Here is a 23,032-nt window from a genome sequence, read left to right as displayed (position 1 = left end):
TCAGAAGTGAATTTGCTTTCAAGGGTAGATTTCTCCCACATTCTATTGTCTCACCCCTTTCTTAACTATTAGTCATTTGTAAGTTGGATGCTTGTAACTCGAGGACTGTCTGTACTAGCACAAAATTGCAAAGATTAGGAATGATTTGTGAAGAAACTAAAAGAAGAAGGAGCAAAGGTGGGGTTACAGCTGAGTATTAAGAAAACCAAAATAATAACCACATAACTCTGGCCCCTTTCACACAGCTGAATAAAATTTATTTATTTGCGACATTTATATCCTGCCCTTCTCACCCCAAAGGGGACTCAGGGTGGCTTACAAGCTATATATACATACAATAAATTATATTATTAGTATAGCACAATATAAGCACTACATAAGCATTATATAGTATTATATTGTACTATACGACTATATTGCAATATTATTAGTAATATTGCATGTAATATAAATATACAATTATAATAGTGTATTATGATTATTACATTGTTTTCATCATAATATTCTCAACATTATATGTATATACAATATATTATAATATTAGTACAGCATGAGTATTATGTATTATATTGCTAAATTGATACAGGAGACATATAAATTCCACATATGCTTTGAACTGAATATGGCAGTGTGGACTCAGGTAACCCAGTTCAAAGCAGATATTGTGGGTCATTTTGCTTTGATATTCTGGGTTATATGGCTGTGTGGAAGGGCACAATGAAGGCTTTGAGATGGTCAAAAGACTCATTCACACTGCCATATAATGCAGTATGAGGGACTTCCTGCACTCAGGCATTATTTGGAGTGGAGATTGCAATCAAAAATGTACCATGATGAGGGATTTAAAGGACACCCACAAGAAGCCCTTGCACACATCCATATAACCCAGAATAACAAGGCATTAACCCACAAGATCTGGTTTAAACTGGGTTATCTGAGTCCACACTGCCATACAATCCAGTTCAATGTGGACGTTATACAGCTGTGTGGAAGGGGCCTGAGGAAGTGGACAAGACCCTCAAGCACAAAGGTACAACCTCGCAGGCCATGTGAAGGCAGGCACACAACACACACGCAAAACACAGAAAATAGTAACACAGGGTTGTTGTGAGTTTTCCGGCCTGTATGGCCATGTTCCAGAAGCATTCTCTTTTGATGTTTTGCCCACATTTATGGCAGGCATCCTCAGAGGTTGTGAGGTCTGTTGGAAACTTGGAAAGTGGGGTTTATATAACTGTGGAAGGTCCAGGGTGGGAGAAATAACTCTTGTTTGTTGGAAGCCAGTGTGAATGTTGCAAATGGCCAGCCTGATTAGCATGGAAAGCTGGATTGCTTCCTGCCTGGGGAATCCTTTGTTGGGAGGTGTTAACTGGCTCGTATTGTTTCTTGTCTGGAATTCCTGTTTTCAGATGTTGTTCTTTATTTACTGTCCTGATTTAGAGTTTTTTTTTAAATACCGGTGGCCAGATTTTGTTCATGTTCATGGTTTCCTTCTTTCTGTTGAAATTGTCCACATGTTTATGGCTTCTCTGTGTGGTCTGACATGGTGGTTTTAGAGCGGCCCACCCTGCATTTCTGTATTATCAAATAATATCAAAGGATTTCCTCAGGCAGGAATCAGTCAGGCTTTGAAGCTGCAAGGCCATTAAATGGTGATCAAGGTGGCCAATTGCAACATTCACACTTGCCTCCAATAGACAGCAGTTCTTTCTCTCACCCTGGACCTTCCAGAGAGATATAAACCACGCTTGCCTAGTTCCCAGCAGACCTCACAACGTCTGAGGATGCTTGCCATAGATGTGGGCGAAACGTTAGGAGAGAATGCTCCTGGAACACGGCCATACAGCCCGGAAAGCTCACAGCAACCCAGTGATTCCAGCCATGAAAGCCTTGGACAAGAAAAGGCACAGCAGGGAGTCCGTCTCATCGCTGCTCCTGCCGCCTTCCTTCCTTCCTCACACCGGGCTTGATTTCCGCGGGGAACTCGCTTCCTGTTTCAAGAAACCTCTAAAAATGGCTAGCGCGGTATTCGGAAGCACCAGGGCTGAGGTTCTCTCTCACTATTTTTTATATCTATGTTTGCGCCTATTTATTATGTCTATGTTTCCGCCGGCCGGGTCTCCACATCCGGGCGCTTCAGCAAGCGCTTCCGGTCCGCCCCGCTCCGCTTGCGCCTTCTGCTTCCCGGGACGGTCGTTTGCGGGGTGAGACGGGGTCCTCCTCTCTCCTCTCTCCATAGCGCCCAGGCCTGGGCCAAGTTGGGCCCTCCCTCCCTCCAGGGGTTTGGGACTTCAACTCCCGCCATTCCTAACAGCCTCAGGCCCCTTCCTTTCCCCCCTCAGCCGCTTAGGGGGAAAAGGAAAGGGCCTGAGGCTGTTGGGAATGGCGGGAGTTAGTCCAAAACCCCTGAAGGTAAGGCCCAACTTCACCCAACCCTTTTCTGGCTGCTTATCCCAAGGGGGAAATTAACCATTGTCCATAAGAATCAATACAGAGATTAAACATTTTACTATAGAAATAATGGAATGGCTTCTCTACTCTCAAAGTTAAAGCAGTCAGCAAAGAAGAGATGTAGATTTTTATAGATAGGCCATGTCTCATTACATGTGAGAAAAATCATTTTTATGAAAGTATATCCAGAACTAATTCAGTTCTGTTCCATGTACAGAAAGCGGGATATAAGTCATCACCATCTGTTAGAATGGGAGGTATTTGTCTAGGTTGGATCCCGCTTCCTCCGGTTTTTCCCCTTTTCTTTAGATGCTTAGATTGTGTGTCTTTTCCCCCTTGTCATTCAGTTTATATGCAAGTAAACACAGCTGCCTTAAACAAGAAGTCTGTTTTGGCCATGGGAAGTCTGACTTGGCCACAGTGGTCCACACTCTTGTTACATCCCAAATAGATTACTGCATAAGAATCAATACAGAAATTAAATATTTTAGTATAGAAATAATGGAATGGGGTTTCTACTCCCAAAGTTAAAGCAGCAAAGAGAAGGGGGAATAGACCGTGTCTCATTACATGTGAGAAAAATCATTTTTATAAATGTATATCTAGGCTGCAGAGCTAATTCGGTTCTATGCAAGTACAGAAAGCAGGATATAAATCTTCACCATCTGTTAGAGGTATTTATATAGGTTGAATCCCCCCTCTCTCCGTCCCCCCCTCCCCCCAGTTTTCTTCAGGTGCTTAGGTTTTGTGTCATTTCCCTGTCATTCTGCTTATATACAAGTGAACACAGAGAGCTGCCTTAAGCCAGACTTGGCCACGGTGGTCCACCGGAATAGACTACTGCAATGTGCTCTATGTGAGGTTGCCTTTGAAGACTGTTCGGAAGCTTCAAATGGTTCAATGGGCGGCAGATAGGAGCATTAGAACTCCCTTGTCACGTCTGCTCCACTGGCTGCCAGTCTGCTAACAAGCACAATTCAAAGTGCTGGCTTTAGTCTATAAAGCCCTAAATGGTCCTGGCCCACCTTACCTACCCAAAAATATCTCCCTCTATTAGCCATCACGGAGCTTAAGATCTGGGAAGGCCCTGCTCTCAGTCTCTACTCCTTCTTAAACATGGTTGGTGGGGACGAGAGCAGGGCCTTCCAGCTCCTCGGCTCTGGAACACTCTCCCCAGTAAGATTAGATCAGTGCCCTCCCTCCTGACCTTAGAAAGGAAACAAAGACATGGCTGTGGGACCAAGCTTTTGGCCAGTAAAGTAATGCAGTGCAAGAAATAAATAGGGAATATGTGCAATTGGAATTGGGATGGCCTCGGTTTACAGTTCTGGATCATGTGATTTTAATGTTTATATTAGGTGTTTTAATTTTGTGTATGTTTAAATGTTGCTTATGTCTTATGTTTTAATAGTCTTAATGGTTTTAACTTATTGTTATATGTTTATTGTTTAGGTATTATGATTTGGTCTTTACATGTATGTTTGGCATTGAATTTTGCCATTATAGTATTAAGTTGTAAACCGTTTTGAGTCCTCCAGGGGTGAGAAAAGTGGTAAATAAATTCAGTAAACAAATAAAAAATAAACAAATCCAGGTTGTTATTATGTACAATGACTTGAAAGTCTTAAAAGAAAAATCTTCTCAGTTCTACCTGGAAGTACCACAAATGGAGCATGGGATCTTTGGCATGCAAAGCTTGTGCTTTGATACTGAACTATGGGTACTCCTGGAAAGAAAAAAACAACAACTTCAAATTCTTTTCTCTAAATAAATAAATGTACCGGGGCTCTAATCAGTTCTTTGTCAAAATTGTCCTAAAGTAAGGGGCACTTTTGTTTTTGAATGTTTAGTTTTTCCATATGTCAAAACACCTCATTTTATTTTATTTATATCCCACATTTCTCCTTATGCAGGACCAAGGCTACTAGGCTGAACATTTACTGCATCCACTCCCAAATTAAAGGTACTCTTTATAGCTTAATCCTGTGGCGGCTGCATGACGAATTTAGAACATTCTGAATTGTGGAAGCGTGAGCTCAGATAAATGCAGACACGGTTTCTTCTGTAATGAGACCCTCATTCAACCTATGTTATCCATGGCAGTGGTATCCAAAGTTTCATTTATCCATTTACAACAAATGTTGTCCTCCCAAGCATTTTCTATGTTCTCCAGTGCAACACAATGGTACATTTGGGGCCATTTCAGCATGGGTTTGACTTTGGAACTCCCTCCAAAGGGGTATTGGGCAAGCCCCCACATTGTCCTCCTTTCACAGGGATTTGAAAACCTGGATATTTCAGCTCGCATTTGAGAATGCCTAGTTATAAATGCCCAGTGTCTAGGTTCCCTAATATTATTTGGCTGTCTACACTTCAATACCTGGCCCTATGATGCACTATTTTCACTTTCCCATGCCCAACCCTTTTATAACCTGGTCATGCCCATTAGTACTATTGGCAATTGGTTTGAGTATTGTTTTGATTGTGCTGTTTTATATTCTGATGTTTTATTTAATTGTGTTTTATCTGGACTGCTTTATTATGTTCTTATTTTAATTCTGTTTTTGCTTTGATGGATTATTTGTGTTTGTATTGGTGGTTTAGGGACATTTTGCCCCATATGTAAGCCACCACGGGTCCCTTCAGGGAGATGGCGGGGTATAACAATAAAATTATTATTATTACTATTATTATTGTTATTGTTATCTGTGATTTCACATAAAGTCCTGGAAGGGCATACATGTACTACAAAAATAATAAAGAATGTAGGACATTGGAATTATTTAATAGCTGTTCTTACTTTCCCATAGATTTATTTTGAACATATGTTACAAATATGGCTGTGTCTCTTATTATAAAATGGGGTGGACAGGAATTTTCGATAACCACCTTGTCAGAAGAAGACACAGTATTGGATCTCAAACAGTCTCTCAAAGGACTTACTGGAGTGTTACCTGAACGCCAAAAGCTTCTTGGGCTTAAAGTGAAAGGTAAGCTACATTTTTCACCTAGCTGGAGCTGGTTGTTAAATAGGCAAAAGATAGCCTGGTGTGATCATATACGTTGACTGTTTAATTGTATAGCCTTGCTTCATCTCTATAAATCTGCTCTAGTGTAGTATCTGTTGTAAGAATGCAAGATACCTACAGGAACCAGGAGGTTCATAAAAATATGTTAGTATTACTATCTCAGGATTGATGTTTTTGTTAACTCCTTTCAAGCTGACAAGCTTATGATGATTATAAATGATAGCCCCTATCATCGATAGCCCTGCTGAAGTCTTGCAGATTTGGGCCTCTGCATCCTTGATTGGGTTTGTCCACCTGTTAAGCAGCCCTCCTCTTTTCCTGCTACCTTTTGTCTTCAGAAGCATTATCTTTTCTAGTGAATCACTTAGGAGAGCTTACAAAAACCTTACACTATTTGCAAACAATATTTGTAACAAGAAAATACAGCTGGGACATGTAGAACAGATTTAATAAACATGCCAAACCAAAAACCTTTTATCTGCATGGCAAGGCAATCCAGTGGAGGGAAATTAAATGCAGGACCCACACAACCCTCATGGAGAACGATGTTCTTCAATTTGATTGTGACCACCTAAGAGGGTGCATTCTCTAAAATTGTCTTGCTGGACATAATTGTATGGAGGCCACATAATACACTGCTTCTCAGATGTATCATTTTAAAAACAAAAGCCATATTCTCTCCCAGTAGTTAGCCAGAATTAAGGAAGATCCAGAATTACCAGTATAGGTCTTTATGCTGTAACATGGAGGTCTTTCATTCCTACCTAGTAAGGTACTAAAGCGAGTACTGTAGCCTGGTATATCAAATTATCTGCTTAGCATGTATTTTGACCCTAGAATCTTCGTTTGTTGCTCCAAAACAAGCCACAATGTGTAAACCAAGAACAAAATTCAGTTAATATTGCAAAGGATTCAACAAGCCAGGATCTTAGTTTCAGACAGTATGGTAAACAAATTAGTTCTGGGTTGTTTCTACCTGTTCTAGAAAAAAGAATGAAAAGGGTTGTGTGCACTAGCAGTCAGTTTGTTCATAATAAACCAGAATTCTCCAGAATCTGAACTTACTGTTTTGCATGTGGCCATAATATAAAATGGCTTGGAATTAACTTGCTTATGGAAAGAAACAAGGCAGAAGATAGAAGCTTTACTGAGCTAATGTGTGCACTATTAAACTTTAGTAGCTTAAAAATCATGTTCCCAGTGAACATGAGGTGAAGTGAGGTGAGAAAATCATTTTCCTGGCTTTCAAATAGTCCCACTGAGAAAAAAACCTATTATACCAAGCTGTATCTGGGGAGAGGAGAGAGATGTTATTGTATCTTTATATGTTTCAATATGGCAGTATTTTTAAATATTTCTTTACTGGATACATTAGAAAAAGGCATGTATGTAAGAAACTGCATATTTTCACTGAGAATGCTGTGATGTGCTTGTATTTTAGGCAAACCAGCAGAGAATGATGTCAAACTTGGAACACTAAAACTGAAACCTAATACAAAAATTATGATGATGGGGACTCGTGAGGAAAGCTTGGTAAAATGTGTTTAATACTAAATGCACACATGCACTTAATGATTCCTGAAGTTACCATGGAAACAGCAAACCATGGATAATAGTGAATCCTACTGAAATAAATGACTTCTGCCAGAACATAGAGGTGCCCTGGAGGACTGAGAAGTGTCCTCCTTAGAGATTTGCTAGGTCTTCCAGGGTGACTCTGGCAGCTTTTGGTAGAAGCATCTCATAGAATGGCCCAGTGGATCTATAATATTCCTAAACAGAACATACTTTCTCAGATACTAGTAGGTGAAATAACAGGTACTGGTTCTATTGGTGAAGAGTCTTAGGCCCCTTCTACACTGCCGTCTAAAATCCAGATTATCTACTTTGATAATCTGGATTATATGGCAGTGTAGAAGGGGGCCTTACTGAATTAAAATCTGCTTAATGTAAGAGACAGCAACACAGAAACGACTTTAAAATTTACTTAGATGTGTTCCACTGGCTACTGGCAGCCTTTTAAAATGCATGTGAAATACATTCTCTCAGACTTAAGGCTGACATTATTGTTTTCCTTATTTTCTGTAGCTTTTCATGTATTATGTTGCACAGTTGTTTCTTACATTGTATGGTATACATTGCTTTGGGAAGTAGCATGTAAACATTTTGGTAGAAGAGTGCTCTTTTTTCCCAAATCATCTTTTATTTTCTTAAAATTAAGATAATTCTTTCTTCATAGTAAAAACTCAATTTAAAACACTGTAAAGTAAAGGTAAGGGTTTCCCCTGATGTTAAGTCCAGTCGTGACCGACTCTGGGGGTTGGTGCTCATCTCCATTTCTAAGCCGAAGAGCCGACGTTGACACATCCAAGGTCATGTGGCCGGCATGACTGCATGGAGTGCTGTTACCTTCCCGCCAGAGCGGTACCTATTGATCTACTCACATTTGTATGTTTTCGAACTGCTAGGTTGGCAGGAGCTGGGGCTAACAGCAGGCGCTCATTCCGCTCCTGGGGTTTGAATCTGGGACCTTTCGGTCTGCAAGTTCAGCAGCTCAGCGCTTTAACACACTGTGCCACCAGGGGCCCCTTAAAACACTGTAGGTGATCAGAATTACAATGAAGTCTCTTTTCTTGGGATTCCCTTCTCTTTAAACTAAGATATTTATTTAAAGTTCTCCATGCCATTTCTTCCATTCCATTATCTTGATAACTCTGCCGAGTTTATACTGGTTTTTGACTTAACTTACCAATCTATTCCTCATGATAGCATATCTTTAAGTATTGGTGCTATCCCTCAAGATGTGAGTGCCATTTGGAGTGAGGGAGTTAGAGAGTCAGAAATGTTAATTACTGGCAGCATTCCTATATAAGGGCAAACCAGAATTCTGACACATCTTGGCCTTATGGGCAAACTGTGCTGATACTTTTCCCACTATAAGTAATAAGTAAGCAAACTGAAAGCAGACTCCTGCCAGGTTTGTAAACCAGGGTTTAGTGTTAACTACAAATCCTACCTTGCTTGAAAGCCTTGTTCCCGTCTTCGATAACAGTGCTAAACAAATTGTAGGATCAAGAATACACTGGATGTGTGCACTATCTCTGTGTTTGTTCAATAGGTGAAGATTCTGGATGAATGTTAACTTTTCTGTAAAATCAATTCCTAAGATTTTTTTTGTTATAGGAAGATGTCCTTGGGCCACCGCCTGATAATGAAGATGTAGTTAATGATTTTGATATTGAAGAGGAAGTTGTTGAGGTAGAAAACAGGTGAGTTGCTGCTGCATGGGGAAATAACTGGATGGTTAATAAAGGTTCAACAGTCACATGTTATTTATGCTATTTATGTGCAGGGAAGAGAATCTGCTAAAAATCTCGCGCAGAGTTAAGGAGTATAAAGTAGAAATATTGAATCCTCCGCGAGAAGGGAAGAAATTGTTGGTCCTAGATGTTGATTACACGTTGTTTGGTGAGTGATGTGTCTTGGAAATATTACTCCGTTTCCTTTATACTCAGGTTGCTTATTTGTTTATTTCTGATCCTTTACTTTCTAAGTCCCCCAAGGCTGCTTACTAGTAGTAATACAATATATTAAACAACAACATCATTAAAACAAAGTTGTTAATTTGAAACAACCAAAGGAAAACATTTGGCTTCCTATGTCACCAGTGAGGAGCCTCATAAGTCTTCAGGGGAAAAGAAGTCCAGAAACATAGTCTGAAAAGGCCTTGTTCCTGCAGCAGCAATTAAATAGCATCTTGTAGCATCATAACACTAACATCTGTGGATTCATATGTTGTAATAAATACAAGTCCACACTAAATCTTATTTGTTGAAGTGCCACTAGATACTTCGTTTTTTATGGATAAAAATCTTTCATCTATTTTTATTTGCTTTCTGCCAGGTAGGATGAGTAAATGCTTTTAAAGGCCATGTGTGTGTTGTTTATATTTTATGAGTTTTTTGAGAGTGACATAGATCTAGCGACATACATAAAACAAATGTGATTTCTGAGTAAAGCATGCCATTTGATTTTATTTAGAGCATCTGCATTCATAGCCCTTTGGCCTAAAAGGCTCCCTAAGCAGTTTACAAATAGCCGATATGACAATTCCCTGTCCTTAGGATAGTTGTAGGTTTTTTAGACAGTAGTCCTAAGTCCCTAGACAAACTATATAAGGAAATTATGGTTCAGAGTTTAATAACACAGGGGAATTAGTGGCTTACTTCAGATGTAACATTTATTTTCGAATTATTTGTTAAGGTTATGATTAACAATCTGGACCAAATTACAACTTCCTCTTTCATACGGATGGGAAACTGATTTTAAAATGATCAAGTTCTGTGTGCTGAAGCTGATGTATATGCTGAAAACTGTATATGAGTGTCCAGCTTTAGGAAGCTGGGAATGTGGGGCCAGAACGGGATAGATTTATAACCTTGGACCACACAATGGAATAATTAAAGATTAATTTAATTTTCAGAATAACTGTTCTGATGAAGTGTTTTACTCTTTCCAAATGTTTCTTTCATCAAATTGCTCCTGTGCATATGGTTCTCCTTTAAAGTCCAATATATAGGATTGATCAGAGAGCCTTGTCAAACATGTGCCTATTAGCCATTGAGAGAGACAGAAATGGGGTTTTCTGCTTTTTATTTCTTGCCCAGCAGTTGATTAGTAGGATTTTAATCTTTCTGAAGGCTATAGATGCACAGTGTAGAAAGTTCTGTGTTATTTAACTGAACAAACTGGTTTTCTTTTCAGACCACAGGTCATGTGCAGAAACTGGGGTTGAGTTGATGAGGCCATACCTTCATGAGTTCCTAACATCAGCATACGAAGACTATGATATTGTGATTTGGTGTAAGTTATTTTCTTTCCTGAATACAAGTGCTTTTGTTGCATTCGTTTTATCATTTAAAAGATGGAAACATCAATTATAGATGTCAGTGGCTAGGCTTTTTGATGCGAGAGTTTCCCTTCTCATACATTTGTACAGCTAGTAGTATTTTCCTTTTTGGCAGTTTGGAGAATAAATTTAATGAAGCCTTTAGGTTTGATGGGGTGGCAACACAGAATCGCTGTGTAAATGAAAAAGAAAAGAAAAACAATTGAAAGTTCCCCCATGGTGGCTATGATAAAACAAGGAGCAGAAACTCTGATCCAAAAAATAGGATATGAGTCTCTGCTGGAAATAAACATAACATTCAAAGAACTACTTCAGATTACTCTTGAGGATGCAAGATGGAGCTTTGGATCCTACCCCATGTTGTTGCTTATGCCTAGACTCATTTTCCCCTTAACAGCAGATCTTTGTGCCTCATTGTAAGATGCTTATCACATTTCTACTTGTTTTTTAAAACCAGTTATGTCTCCCTGAATTTAAGGATAGTGGTAGTGGGGAGGAGGAGCAATGCGTATTTGGTATTGAAAAAGTGTGAATCTCCTTGCTTCTTCTTGTGTAACACTCAGTTGTTAAACAGAACAGTACTTTAGCACATATGTGTCATATTTTGCTTTTCCTGTTAATAAATCAGGTAGTATGTGCTTCCTGTTTCACCTGTAATATTTACACTTAAAGGGTAAAGGTTTTCCGCTGACGTCAAGTCCAGTCATGTCTGACTCTGGGGGTTGGTGCTCATCTCAATTTCTAAGCCGAAGAGCCGGCATTGTCCGTAGACACCTCCAAGGTCATGTGGCCGGCATGACTGCATGGAGCACCGTTTCCTTCCTGCTGGAGCGGTACCTATTGATCTACTCACATTGGCATGTTTTCGAACTGCTAGGTTGGCAGAAGCTGAAGCAACAGCAGGCGCTCACTCCGCTCCCGGGATTTGAACCTGGGACCTTTCGGTCTGCAAGTTCAGCAGCTCAGTGCTTTAACACACTTCGCCACTGGGGCTCCTTTTACACTTAAAAGTAGTCCAGAAATCAGAGTTACAGGGACATAGAGTACAGTTGGAATTTAGGGTATCTCATTGGCCAATTCACACAACTGTTCTGAAATGCTTGTATGGCCTGTGTGCCATGATAATAGAGAGACAAAGACTTTGCAAATTTTTAGCATGTGTGATTCATAAATAGTAATTACGTTATGTCCAGGTTATAATTATTTTGTAAGAAGACATATTTTAATAATAGCTGAGGCATTAATATGTGGACTCCTACTTTAAACATTTTTTTTCTTTCAGCTGCTACTAACATGAAGTGGATTGAAGCTAAAATGAAAGTAAGTCATGTGTCTGTGTGTGCAGGCTTGTTTGCATGTGGGGCTGCATTAGCACTCCAGAAGACTTTGGAATGTCACACACCCACCACAACTGCTCCTGTAAGCTTTGTCACCAAATTCTCTCTAAAGGACATGAGGAGTGTGGGGGAGTCCCTATGCCCATAGAGGGCATTTTGAAACAAAACAGTGTTTTTGAAAAAAAAGATTGCATAATTTTATTTTGACTCCTGTGTGTTTTAGGTGCATTGCAAACATGGTAAAAATACCCTTCCCACCCCGTAGAGATAATTTCTGCTGGTTTTTTTGTAAACGACAGTAATGGTCCTGTTGAGCTATATATGGCTCACGAGCCTCACTTTGCAAGTTTTAGACAGACATAATTGAAGAAATAGAGGTGACTCTTTATGTACTGTTTTGATCTAACTTTGATGACCAGCTGTTGGTTCTCAGTCTTCATACTGAGCCTTTACTCATTTAAAAAGTTGCACTGCAGTGACTGTGGAAACTGCAGAGTTGCTTTTCATTTTTACAAGCATTTTTAAGGAACCAAAGCCATGCTTAAGTTGAACAATGGGGCAGTCCCTGTCTCAAAGCCCCAAATATGTTTCAGTACAGTGGACTCGCTACTTAAGAGCATCCCAACTTAAGAGCAATTTGAGTTAAGAGCTGACAGTCAGTCTGGGCTTTGCTTTGACATGAGAGCTAGTGCCAGAGTACAGGACTTTAGGGCTTTAAGGGAGCAGCCTCCGTGCCTCCATGTCTCTGTGCCTTGTGCTCTTGTCCACTTTGGGAGATTGCTGTCCGCTTTGCTCTTGTTCACTTTGAGGAACTTTGAGTTAGTTGATTTTGTGTAGTTCTTATTCCTGGTATGTTTGGCTTCATGAAGAGAGAGAGAGAGCAAGGGAGGGAGGGAGGCTGAAATGGGTACAGTATGAAGAAAATGATGCTTCTGCCTTTTCACTTTGTGCTGCTACTATTTTAAAGTTGATTTTTCTTTTTTATTGTTTCATGTGACTGTACATTTATACATTATTTGTTATTTATAAAGGACATTCTCTTTTTAAAAAACACACAACTAAAAATGGGGGAAGGGGGTTCAGGGGGTCGGAACGGATTAATAGCATTTCAATACATTTCAATGTGAAAATTCACTTTTAGGTAAAAATGTATTAGTTAAGATGCCACTGAACAAATTAAACTCTTAAGTCAAGGTATGACTATATTCACCTCCCAGAAACAGCCAAGTATTACTCAATTTTGTTTTGTTCAACACTAACCTCTCTTAAATTTGGAATGACATTTTTAGAGTTAATTTGTAGATGGTTTCTCAATGTGATTGTAATATAGTGAACTTGTAAATAAAAATGAGATTATCTTCTTTTGACTGGAATGGAGTAGCAAGGGTCTTGAGTTCAACAATCTCCCAGTTTTCCTTCTTGTTTTTTTTAATAGGAGAACAACATGGCCTCACAATAGTAAAACAGATCCAGACAAATCTACTTCATACAAATTATTTGGTTACTTGTAGATGATTTTGGCTTATAGCAGCTTGCAATGTAGTTTCCACTTCATCATAATAAATTTTCTTGAAGAATGGAGCAGATGTGTATTTTTAGCATTCACTTGTGAAGTAAAATGTACAAGGTTTGAAAAATACAGCAAAGAGCTGAAGTTTAAAATGTTATTAACTATTGGGTTTTTCCAATGCAGGAGCTGGGAGTGAGCACCAACTCAAACTACAAGATCACCTTCATGCTAGATAGCGCTGCCATGATAACTGTGCACACTCCTAGACGAGGATTAATTGATGTATGACCTTTTTTCTCTAGAAAGTATTGCATTTTTATTTTTACGAATAATAACATTAATTAAAACATATAGAATTGGTAATAGGATGACCAATTTGCTGGGTGGGCTCCCTTTGAAGCAGGAATCACCTATCTTTTACACGCTGCAAAAGATCAATGCAACTCAGACATTAACATGCTATAAGCAGGTAATAGAGTTAATGCAGAAGGATATCCTTGGGGCAGCAATTATGAATGACATCATAAGTATGCCAAGCTGTGTCCCATAAGAAAAAAATAGTCTTGACACTTGTGGAAATACTCAGATCAGTTGTCTTTATGTTCTCAAGGGGCTTTAAGAATTCTTTGAATACAGTAGAGTCTCTCTTATCCAACATAAATGGGCCGGCAGAACGTTGGATAAGCAAAAATGTTGGATAATAAGGAAGGATTAAGGAAAAGCCTATTAAACATCAAATTATGTTATGATTGTACGAATTATGCACCAAAACATGTTTTACAGCAAATTGACAAAAAAAGCAGTTCATGCATGGTAACATAATTACGGAATTAAGAATTTAGCACCAAAACATCGCAATGCATCGAAAACATTGACTACAAAAACATTGACTATTAAAAGGCAGACTGCATTGGATAATGCAGTACATTGGTTAAGCGAAGGTTGGATAAGTGAGACTCTACTGTACTTCATTGTGATCAACTGATGGGTTGTAAAGCATTGAGTTAATGGCATAGGTTTGATCTTGGAATGGGTAGTGAACTAACGTTTGTTATGAAAGAGTGTGATACAATAGCATTAGTTTAATTTAAATATTTTTCTTGAAAAATATTAAATACTTACTGTTATAATGCTTTTGAACATTTCTATAGTAAATGAAGTTAATGACGATATAATTTAATAATGCAAGTTCATTATGAAAGGAAACTAGGCCACCTTAATCAAACCTCTCCCAATGGAAACAGGAAGCCTGGATTTGACCCAACTCCTTCACATATCTATTCAGATCATGTCTTGCCTGGCAGCTCAGGGAAGGAACAAAGTAAAAAAAGTCTGTGCCCTTATGTCATGTAGAGAGCGCAAAGGGCCTTTTTAGCTAAGAAAAAAAGGGAGATGTGTATCAGGATGGTGAGAGGAGACAGAACTCTTGAGGTCAGTGAGATGTGGAGATGGTTCCTAAATCACTGGTAGTCACTGATTGACTCTGCTGTTGTAATACATGGGATTTTTTCTCTTTTTGGGTTTTGCAGGTGAAACCTCTAGGGGTCATATGGGGTAAATTTTCAGAGTTTTATAGCAAGAAAAATACTATTATGTTTGATGACATTGGACGAAATTTTCTGATGAACCCACAAAATGGACTAAAGGTATTTTTTTGTGTTTTGGAGATATGAGAAGTAGGTTGAAATTTTAAAAGTGCTGTTGCCAATGGTTGAAGGACTCCATGTAATTCACATTATCAAATCAATCAGTCTTTTATAGTAGGAGTGCTGTATTGCAAATAGGGCATTGGGGTTATGTTAGCACTCGACTAAAGCCATTCGGTGAGTTGATGGCCAAGGTAGGAACTCTTTTCACAAAGCTGTCTTTTATAGCACAGTCTTATAAATGCCTAAACAAAAGGAACTCCTCTTGAGTGATTATACCCTTAGCCACTCTCCTGTAACTGGAATTTAGGCCACCGTGTTTCTAATAGAAGTTTTACTGTTTTTTGACATTTAAACAATTAAAAAGTGACAGTGCTTTCCCATACTTTTGTTGTCAGAGCTCAACATCAAAGGTTTCTGAAGGAACCCTAAAGGAGATATCTGTCAGATGTATCAATGGCCAGGGGATAAATCTGACGAGATTGAACTTAAGGTACAGCATGTACCAAATCTGAAATGGCTGTCAACATCATTGCATGTTAATAGCTTTTTCATCCTTCCTTACTGCCCAAATGTTTGTGGTTGTGGAAAGTGCTTGTCCAGGACAAGATGGCAGGCTCTCTTGATGCGAGTGTTGCCCTCTATAAAGGTCTTTGATTTGGAGAAATGGTTGACAGACAAGTTCAAATTGCTTCAAAAATGTTGCTCATCTGTATGGCGACTATGTATCACAGTGCTGGCAGACTGATTTGGTTGCCGCCTTTTGACAAAAGAGAGCTGGTGTACTGCTAAATCTCAGGCTTTTTTGACAGCTAGACAAATTGAAGGTGACCATTCATGAGAAATGTTACTGTAGAAGGAATTGAGATCAGATGTTCTACCAGAGGCAACAAAATTTAATCAGCCATTCCATACAGGATTAGCTTAATGTCTGAAATCCTTTGATAAATGTGACAAGTAGCTGTCAGGATGCGTTTTATAAGCCTCTCAGAAGGATACAAGTCACCACTGGAAAACACTGTGACAAAGACCATGATAGCGGCATCCCCAGTGGGTTTGGTGTGTTTTAGTGGAGCAATTGAGTTGCGCAAAGAGTGTTTTTATTTCCTATTGAATTGAAAAGTTGAAATTGGCAACGTTCACTTGCTTTGAATGGAAAGGATCCAATTCTTTGGTTCAGAAAGGGTCTCAGGTAGCAGGGCTGTGACCAATTATTGTGTCCTGGGCTTTGCCATGATACACAAATAGTTACACATAGAAAGAGGTGCCCCAGAAAAGAGGCTTTATTGGTCAAAGTGTATGGGAAAAAACGCCTGGTACTCTTTACCTAGCCTTTAAGGCGGAGTGGTGTATTCTGGGGTCTGTCCTGAGTATCCCAAGCAGCAGTTCTCAGCACAATCACTGCAGCGCCAGTGTAGTCCTCTCTTCTAGGAGGATAGAGATGGGAAGAATAACATGAAAAATGAAATGCTGGGGAATGAGAAAAGGGGTACTGGCTCTAATGGAATGGAGAAAAGAAGAATAAATGGAACAAGAAATAACTATCCGCAAACCTTTTAAACCTGAGATCACACTGATGTATCTGTTCCAAAGAGAAGCTGGAGGAGAAAGTTGCCAAATAGATTGTTTTGCTTCTGAGATGGAATAGCATTCAGGTGACAATGTATAGCTTTTCATTTCTAAGGCAGAACTGGGAATATTTTGTTTAATACAAAGAGGCATCAGTGCAGACTTACAACATACAGGTTACTGCACAGCTCATTACTTTACTTACTTACTTAGGCAATCCCTCATAGTTTGAGGATGATTGTCCTCCATCTGTGGGGTCTTGGGGGTGTGTCCGTAGGTGGCTATTCTTGATCTGCATGTTCTACCACAGTGTGGACATGGGTTTCCAGGTGGAAGGCGGTCCCGGTCAGGGTTGGCTTGACGGGCCTTCTTCTTGGCACGTTTCTCCCTTAAGCCCTCCATTTGTGCCTCTTCGAACTCCGCAGCACTGCTGGTCACAGCTGACCTCCAATTAGAGCTCTCAAGGGCCAGGGCTTCCCAGTTCTCAGTGTCTATGCCACAGTTTTTAAGGTTGGCTTTAAGCCCATCTTTAAATCTCTTTTCCTGCCCACCAACATTACGTTTCCCTTTCTTGAGTTCGGAGTAGAGCAACTGCTTTGGGAGAAGGTGATCGGGCATTCGGACAACGTGGCCAGTCCACGGAGTTGATGGCATAGGAGCATTGCTTCAGTGCTGGTGGTCTTTGCTTCCTCAAGCACGCTGACATTTGTCCGCCTGTCTTCCCAAGAGATTTGCAGGATTTTTCTGAGGCAAAGCTGATGGAAACGCTCTAGGAGTTGAGTGTGATGTCTGTAAACTGTCCACATTTTGCAGGCGTAGAGCAGGGTTGGGAGGACAATGGCTTTATAAACAAGCACCTTGGTATCTCTATGGATGTCCCGATCCTCAAACACTCTCTGCTTCATTCTGAAAAATGCTGCACTCGCAGAGCTCAGGCGGTGTTGTATTTCATTGTCGATATTGACTTTTGTGGAGAGGTGGCTGCCAAGGTAGCGGAAATGTCATATTCAGGAAAGGATAAACACTTCAGAGGAAACAGTGCTTTTGCTGGTTCAATTCTAGCAGTAGGTCATTTGTAAAAACATTCTGTGTGTATGCTCCAGCAGCTTGATCCTTTGAGCTGTGAAATAGATCTGGGTAATGCTCAGTGGAAAGTCAAAATCTCTTTGCACAGAATTCTTAGTTGCTATTAGAAGCCAGTTCAGATTTCTGTTGGAAGGGATGTATAAAGCCTCTGTGGACAGGGGCCTGGTAGAATGAGATCGGGTCCTGAATTTAAAAATCAAAGTATCACCTATTCAGTGAATGCTAAAATGTTTAATTTGAATGACTCTTTTGAAAACATTATTTACACCTGCTTCTTTTCTCAACAGATAAAGCCCTTCATGAAAGCCCATTTAAACAGAGATAAAGATAAGGAGCTTTTAAAACTTACTCAGTATCTCAAGGAAATAGCAAAATTAGATGACTTTTTGGACTTGAACCACAAACACTGGGAAAGGTAAGGATTAAATTAAATGTTGTTTCTGCTTGGTGTACCACAGGGCTGTCGACTGCCCTTGATCTTGGCATCATCGAAATTCAGTTAGCAGAGGTCAGAGATCTGCATCTCTTGTAGAAGTTTTTAGAAGATCAGCATCTCTGTCCTTGAGGGGAGCAATGCACTTGAGTATGTTCTTGAAAGTGCCAGTTCAATTTAGTTGGTATTTTGCTTTTTCACATGCAAATGCTTTGAGAAGCAGAAAGAGTTTCAGACACACTGAGAGTCCATCTGTGGTGGAATTGCAGATGCTTTTGGACTTGCCTTGCCCCTTCACCCCAATCTTATTCCATCAAATAGGATGGTTCTGAAAAAGAATTATCAGCTTGCCTGGCACCATGCAGTCCTTCCTGCTTTTGTGAGCTTTGTCCTAAACAGGGTTCTTGCTCTTGGAGGGGACTGCGAATGTATGCAACCAAACACAGATACGATTTCTCCTCATACCTGGCAGCTCCTGGCATACCTGCTGTGAAGCCCATTGTCAGGGAAGGCTAGGCTTCCTCCCCTGACAATTTGCTGGCAAGCAAAGGCATTTGTTATTCAGACAGGATTTTAGCAGCTGACACTTATTGAAATAAGTGGTTTTTTAAAAAAGTGTTACAGTTCTGTGTTTGTAGTTTATAGTGTTTTTATGCCATGCCTTCTTTACTTGTGTTTTAGCATTTTATAAGCAGTTGTTTTAAGTATGTTTAACACCTCGAATCCCAATCTTGGGGGAAAGGTAGGATTGGTGGTTTGGGAGAGGGGCAAACCAAGGGCATTTCTTTCTCAGATACGAAGTATATGAAATCTTCCTTTCCCCCCAGAATCATAAACACCTATTATATTTGCAGTGTTTACACTCCCGAGTGATTGTGCCTACTCCTTTTTTTGGATGCCTCATCTGTATTTCTAAATGGTCAACTGATATTTTAAGTTACCTCTGTGTTAAAATTTGAAATGTGAGAGGAGAATTTTATTTGGAGTCAGTCCCATTACAGAGTGGGGTCATCATAAAAGTTCAGTACCTGATATGCTTGCTACCAGGGCTTCTGTACATATAAAACAAGTAATTCATATGACCTTGCTAAAACCCAAAACCCTGAGCAGGGTGTATGTTTTATGCTGATGTAGGCTAGAGAAACCTGTACTCTGAATTCTCCCAACTACAGATTTCACTGCAGTTCAACAAAATACATACCAGGCGTTTCAACTGAGGTGTGAGGAAGATACCATTAAATTTCTTTTGCAGAGTTGAGCTGATGTCCCTATTTATCTCTAGTTTTCTGTACATTTAAAAGTTGTATTGTGAATGTGTTCTGAATTCTTAAATTTCTTATTACTGAAATATACTTGTCTCAAAGCACATATGCCTAATATATAAGATAACATGAGCAACTAGCATCATACTGTAGCTTGAAAGACACATCTGTTGCTTGCAAGAAGTTACCGTATATACTTGAAGATAAGCCGAGTTTTTCAGCCCTTATTTATGAGCTGAAAAAGCCTCCCCCGGCTTATAATTGGGTTAAGGTCAAGGGCAGCAACGGAGCCTGCAGGCTATTGCTTGCAATATGTGATCTATTTCTCTCTTCTCCTCCCTTATCAGTGTGTTTACTTTTGCAAAGCCTCCCTCGCTCTTAATCAAGGGAATGTTTTGAAAAGAGAAAGACACCTTTTCAAGTCAGGAAGAAGAAAAATATATATTCATTAATCTTATGAAAGCATTTTCCCCTGAAATATTTGTTAAACTCTCCTACAGATATATAGGCATTAACCCCTTGCAAGCTTTTGTAATCTCTATGTACCTTTATATGTGTATCTATCTATATACATTAATTTTATGTATGAATTTCCCCTCATATGTTTGCAGGTCTTTGCAAATCCTTTATACATATAGATTCATGTACCTGTGTATCTGTAGCCATACATATACATTATGTCAAAGACAGAACGCCACCAAATAGAGTACAACACAGTTTATTGAGGTTACAGAACTAAAAAATGCCCGTAGGAAACAAAGAACTAGGCAAACACTTGTCTTCAGTGTGAAAAGTAACAGAAACAGCTCCGTTTGAATTAAAATGGTTCGAAAGAATAAACCGGATTAAACAGGAGTTTAATCCAGATTAAATCAAAAGTGCTTACTTCAGCCTGGCAATTTAAACAAACAAAAGTTGGTAAACAGAGGTCAAAATGAACACAAAAAACTGGCAGCAGATTCCTCTCTGCTACTCAAAAGCTACAGATGAGTAACTCAGGCTGTTTACTCCTCCATGCAACGAGCGAAATCCAGGTCCAGGCACATCAATCAGGGTAACGGCGGTCAGCAGGGTCCCAATCCGGTCCAAGGTCGAAAGCCAAGTGCAGACGTCTAAAGTTCCACAAGTTCCACCGATAGCCACAGAAGGGATAGTCCAAGGTCGTAGTCAGTCAGTCAGTCCAGCGTCAATCCAGAGTAGGTAATTAATGTCCGTCAAAAAGACGACGGAGGTCCAAGCTATCAAGATTAAACACAAGTTGCACAGAAAAACCCCACACAATTCCTCCCGCCGTCTATGCCCAGTGTCCTTGGTAACTTAGTATCCAGCAACGAATCACATCCGTCTTCAGGAAGTTCCCCAACAAGAGCCCAAGCGTTCGTCCAGATTACCTTGCCCAACGCAATTAGCCATTGATCCTAAACCCCATTTTATCCCAGTTCATAACTCCTCATCGCTGTCAGCTGCTATCCTAATTCCAGGTGCCTCATTATCATCCTCATCAGAGCTAAAACACCTTTGACTACGCCCCACAGCATCCCCAGCTGTGGATCCCGCTCCATCCCTCCAGCCCGTCCATGGGTCTGATCCTGCAACCCGCCAATCGTCTCCCATACTATCATTGCCGGTGACACCCAAATCCTCCCTTACACGAGTCCACTCCATGTCATCCTCCTCTGAGCTAACCATCTCTTCCTCCATTCGCTCGGTAAAACCCTCAAATGAGTCTTCATCTGTTGGTTCTGCAAATAAGTCCCGGAGCCGTTTCCTTTCGCGCTCCTCAAAAGAGTCTGACTCTCGAGGAGTCTTACGACCCCGTCTCCTAGTATCGGAGCCAGAAGGCTCAACCATAACACATTATTTTTATATATGAATTTACCCTCATATGTTTGCAAGTCTCTGCAAATATCTATATAAAGAGAGATGTCTGGATAGATATGAATATATTCTTACCTACCTATATATAGGGCTTGCAAATATTACAGGGGGAAAATGAACACACAAATATATATAGACATGTCTAGATAGATATGGCTTGCAAATATTGTAGGGGAAATGCATGCGCACACACAGAGGGATTTGCAAACGTTTCAGGGGGAAATGCATATGTGAAATTAGTATCTATAATTATAGATCTATATCTAGCTTTGCATTGTTTATATAAGCATTGAATGGTTGCCTGTTACTATGTTGGAAGCCGGCCTGCGTCCCCATGGGGAGATAGGGTGGGATCCAAAGGAAGTTTTTATTATTATTATTATTATTATTATTATTATTATTATTATTATTATCAGGTTATTGTTGATACCATATTGTTTTTGTTGCCCCTACTTTTCCACTTATAGAGGCAGTTTATTGCTTTTTCTTTAAAATACGGTAAATATTCAAAAACATTTAACCTACTGATGCCTCGATTAATGAAATTTTATTGGTATCTATTTTTATTTTGAAATTTACCTGTAACTGCTGCATTTCCCACCCTCAGCTTATACTCGAGTCAATAAGTTATTCCAGTTTTTTGTGATAAAATTAGGTGACTCGGCTTATAGTTGGGTCGGCTTATACTCGAGTATATATGGTAATCTTTTGCCTCCTACAGACTCAGTCCAGATTTATCCATTTTGCTTACTCAGCTCCTATAGTGTTGTAAGCTAGGACTAAGTCAATTCTGTATGGAGTAATCCTGTAATAGCGTTGTTTAGGGGCTAGAAACAGGAAAGTACTAGTTTAAAGTTTTGAGAGTCAATCGAGTTCTGCAAAGCAATATTTTGTACTCTTGGTGGCACTAATATTTTTAATATCAATATGTAGTAAAGAAGTTGACCCATCAGAGAAATGATGAATGAAAGGCCTGCAAGATACGGTTCTACTTATAACTCAATGGTTTGATATGAATTGGTATGAAATGATTGGAACTGCTATCAACTGACATAGGGCAGCTAGAAATCATATAAATACTTGAACAAATAAATGAAATTATTTATGGATATGTACAACATGGCAGTCATGGGTTATGCATATATCTGATCAATTATATGTGTTCAATATTTGCCTTTTTCTTTAGGTACCTTTCCAAGAAGCAAGGCCAGTAGCTTTAATTTGTGGCACTGAAACCAGATGGAACATAGAGACCCTCTGACCTTTCCTCCTGTGTAAGATAGAATAAAGTAGTGCTGGACACTGACTTAACCACCAGAATGACTGCTTATACCTGTCTTCCTTTTGGTTTGCCCTTGTCCTCTGTGTGTGTGTCTCTCTCTGTCTTCTGAAGGTTACTGCTAATAACAGAAAGGAAAACTGGTTTCATTTATCTCTGGTTATTACTATTTAAATCAATGCCATTTGTACCACTACTGTAGTTTCCCCCAAATTATAAGGACCATGTGGTTTTTGAAATGGGGAGAAAATATAGTTTCAGACCAAAAAACCCCAGCCCAAACCCAGATGTTTTATTGTGGAGCCAGTTTTGGAGTCTTCAGTTCTTAAAACAATTTCCCTTCCCTGTTACGGTATTTAAGTCGATGAAGTATAAGCTGTCTAATTATGTATTAGTGTGTCAAGTGTTTCTGTTGTACAAGACAGTTTTGAAATGGAAAGCGCCACTAGAAGGCAAGGATGCTTTCATGTGTAAATCTTGATGATAAAACTGATGAGAAGACAGGAAGAAGATTTTTTTTAAAAAAGAAACAAAACATCCATGCTTGGTTGAAAAGCCTTTCTTTTCTTCTTAACAAAAATATTTCTAACCATAGGAAAGATTGAATCTGAAGAGAGCCTGTGACTAGCTCCTTACAGCATGA

The 23,032-nt window shown here is 39.5% G+C and overlaps 1 protein-coding gene across 1 annotated transcript; it reads left to right on the top strand.

Annotated features, from left to right (window-relative positions):
- Positions 1-2,080: 2,080 nt before the first annotated feature.
- Positions 2,081-22,430, top strand: ublcp1 (ubiquitin like domain containing CTD phosphatase 1). The gene is made up of 12 exons (XM_003223463.4): positions 2,081-2,204; positions 4,365-4,414; positions 5,262-5,441; positions 6,922-7,013; positions 8,664-8,749; positions 8,833-8,948; positions 10,245-10,343; positions 11,672-11,709; positions 13,420-13,518; positions 14,766-14,882; positions 17,825-17,952; positions 22,297-22,430. Exons 3-12 carry the CDS (start codon positions 5,288-5,290, stop codon positions 22,322-22,324), a joined length of 957 nt encoding a protein of 318 aa, XP_003223511.1. The 5' UTR covers positions 2,081-2,204; positions 4,365-4,414; positions 5,262-5,287; the 3' UTR covers positions 22,325-22,430.
- Positions 22,431-23,032: the final 602 nt, after the last annotated feature.

The sequence above is a fragment of the Anolis carolinensis genome, chromosome 2, assembly GCF_035594765.1.
Source record: "Anolis carolinensis isolate JA03-04 chromosome 2, rAnoCar3.1.pri, whole genome shotgun sequence".
NCBI lineage: Eukaryota > Metazoa > Chordata > Lepidosauria > Squamata > Dactyloidae > Anolis > Anolis carolinensis.
The sequence above is the reverse complement of the archived record's forward strand: the minus strand, read 5'-3'. Positions and strand labels throughout refer to the sequence as shown.

Excerpts from the sequence above, each read along its gene's own strand:
- ublcp1 (XM_003223463.4), top strand. The coding sequence starts at position 5,288 with ATGGCTGTGTCTCTTATTATAAAATGGGGTGGACAGGAATTTTCGATA. Across the intron at positions 7,014-8,663 it reads GGACTCGTGAGGAAAGCTTG|GAAGATGTCCTTGGGCCACC; the intron begins GTAAAATGTGTT and ends TTTTTGTTATAG. Across the intron at positions 8,949-10,244 it reads TGTTGATTACACGTTGTTTG|ACCACAGGTCATGTGCAGAA; the intron begins GTGAGTGATGTG and ends TTTTCTTTTCAG.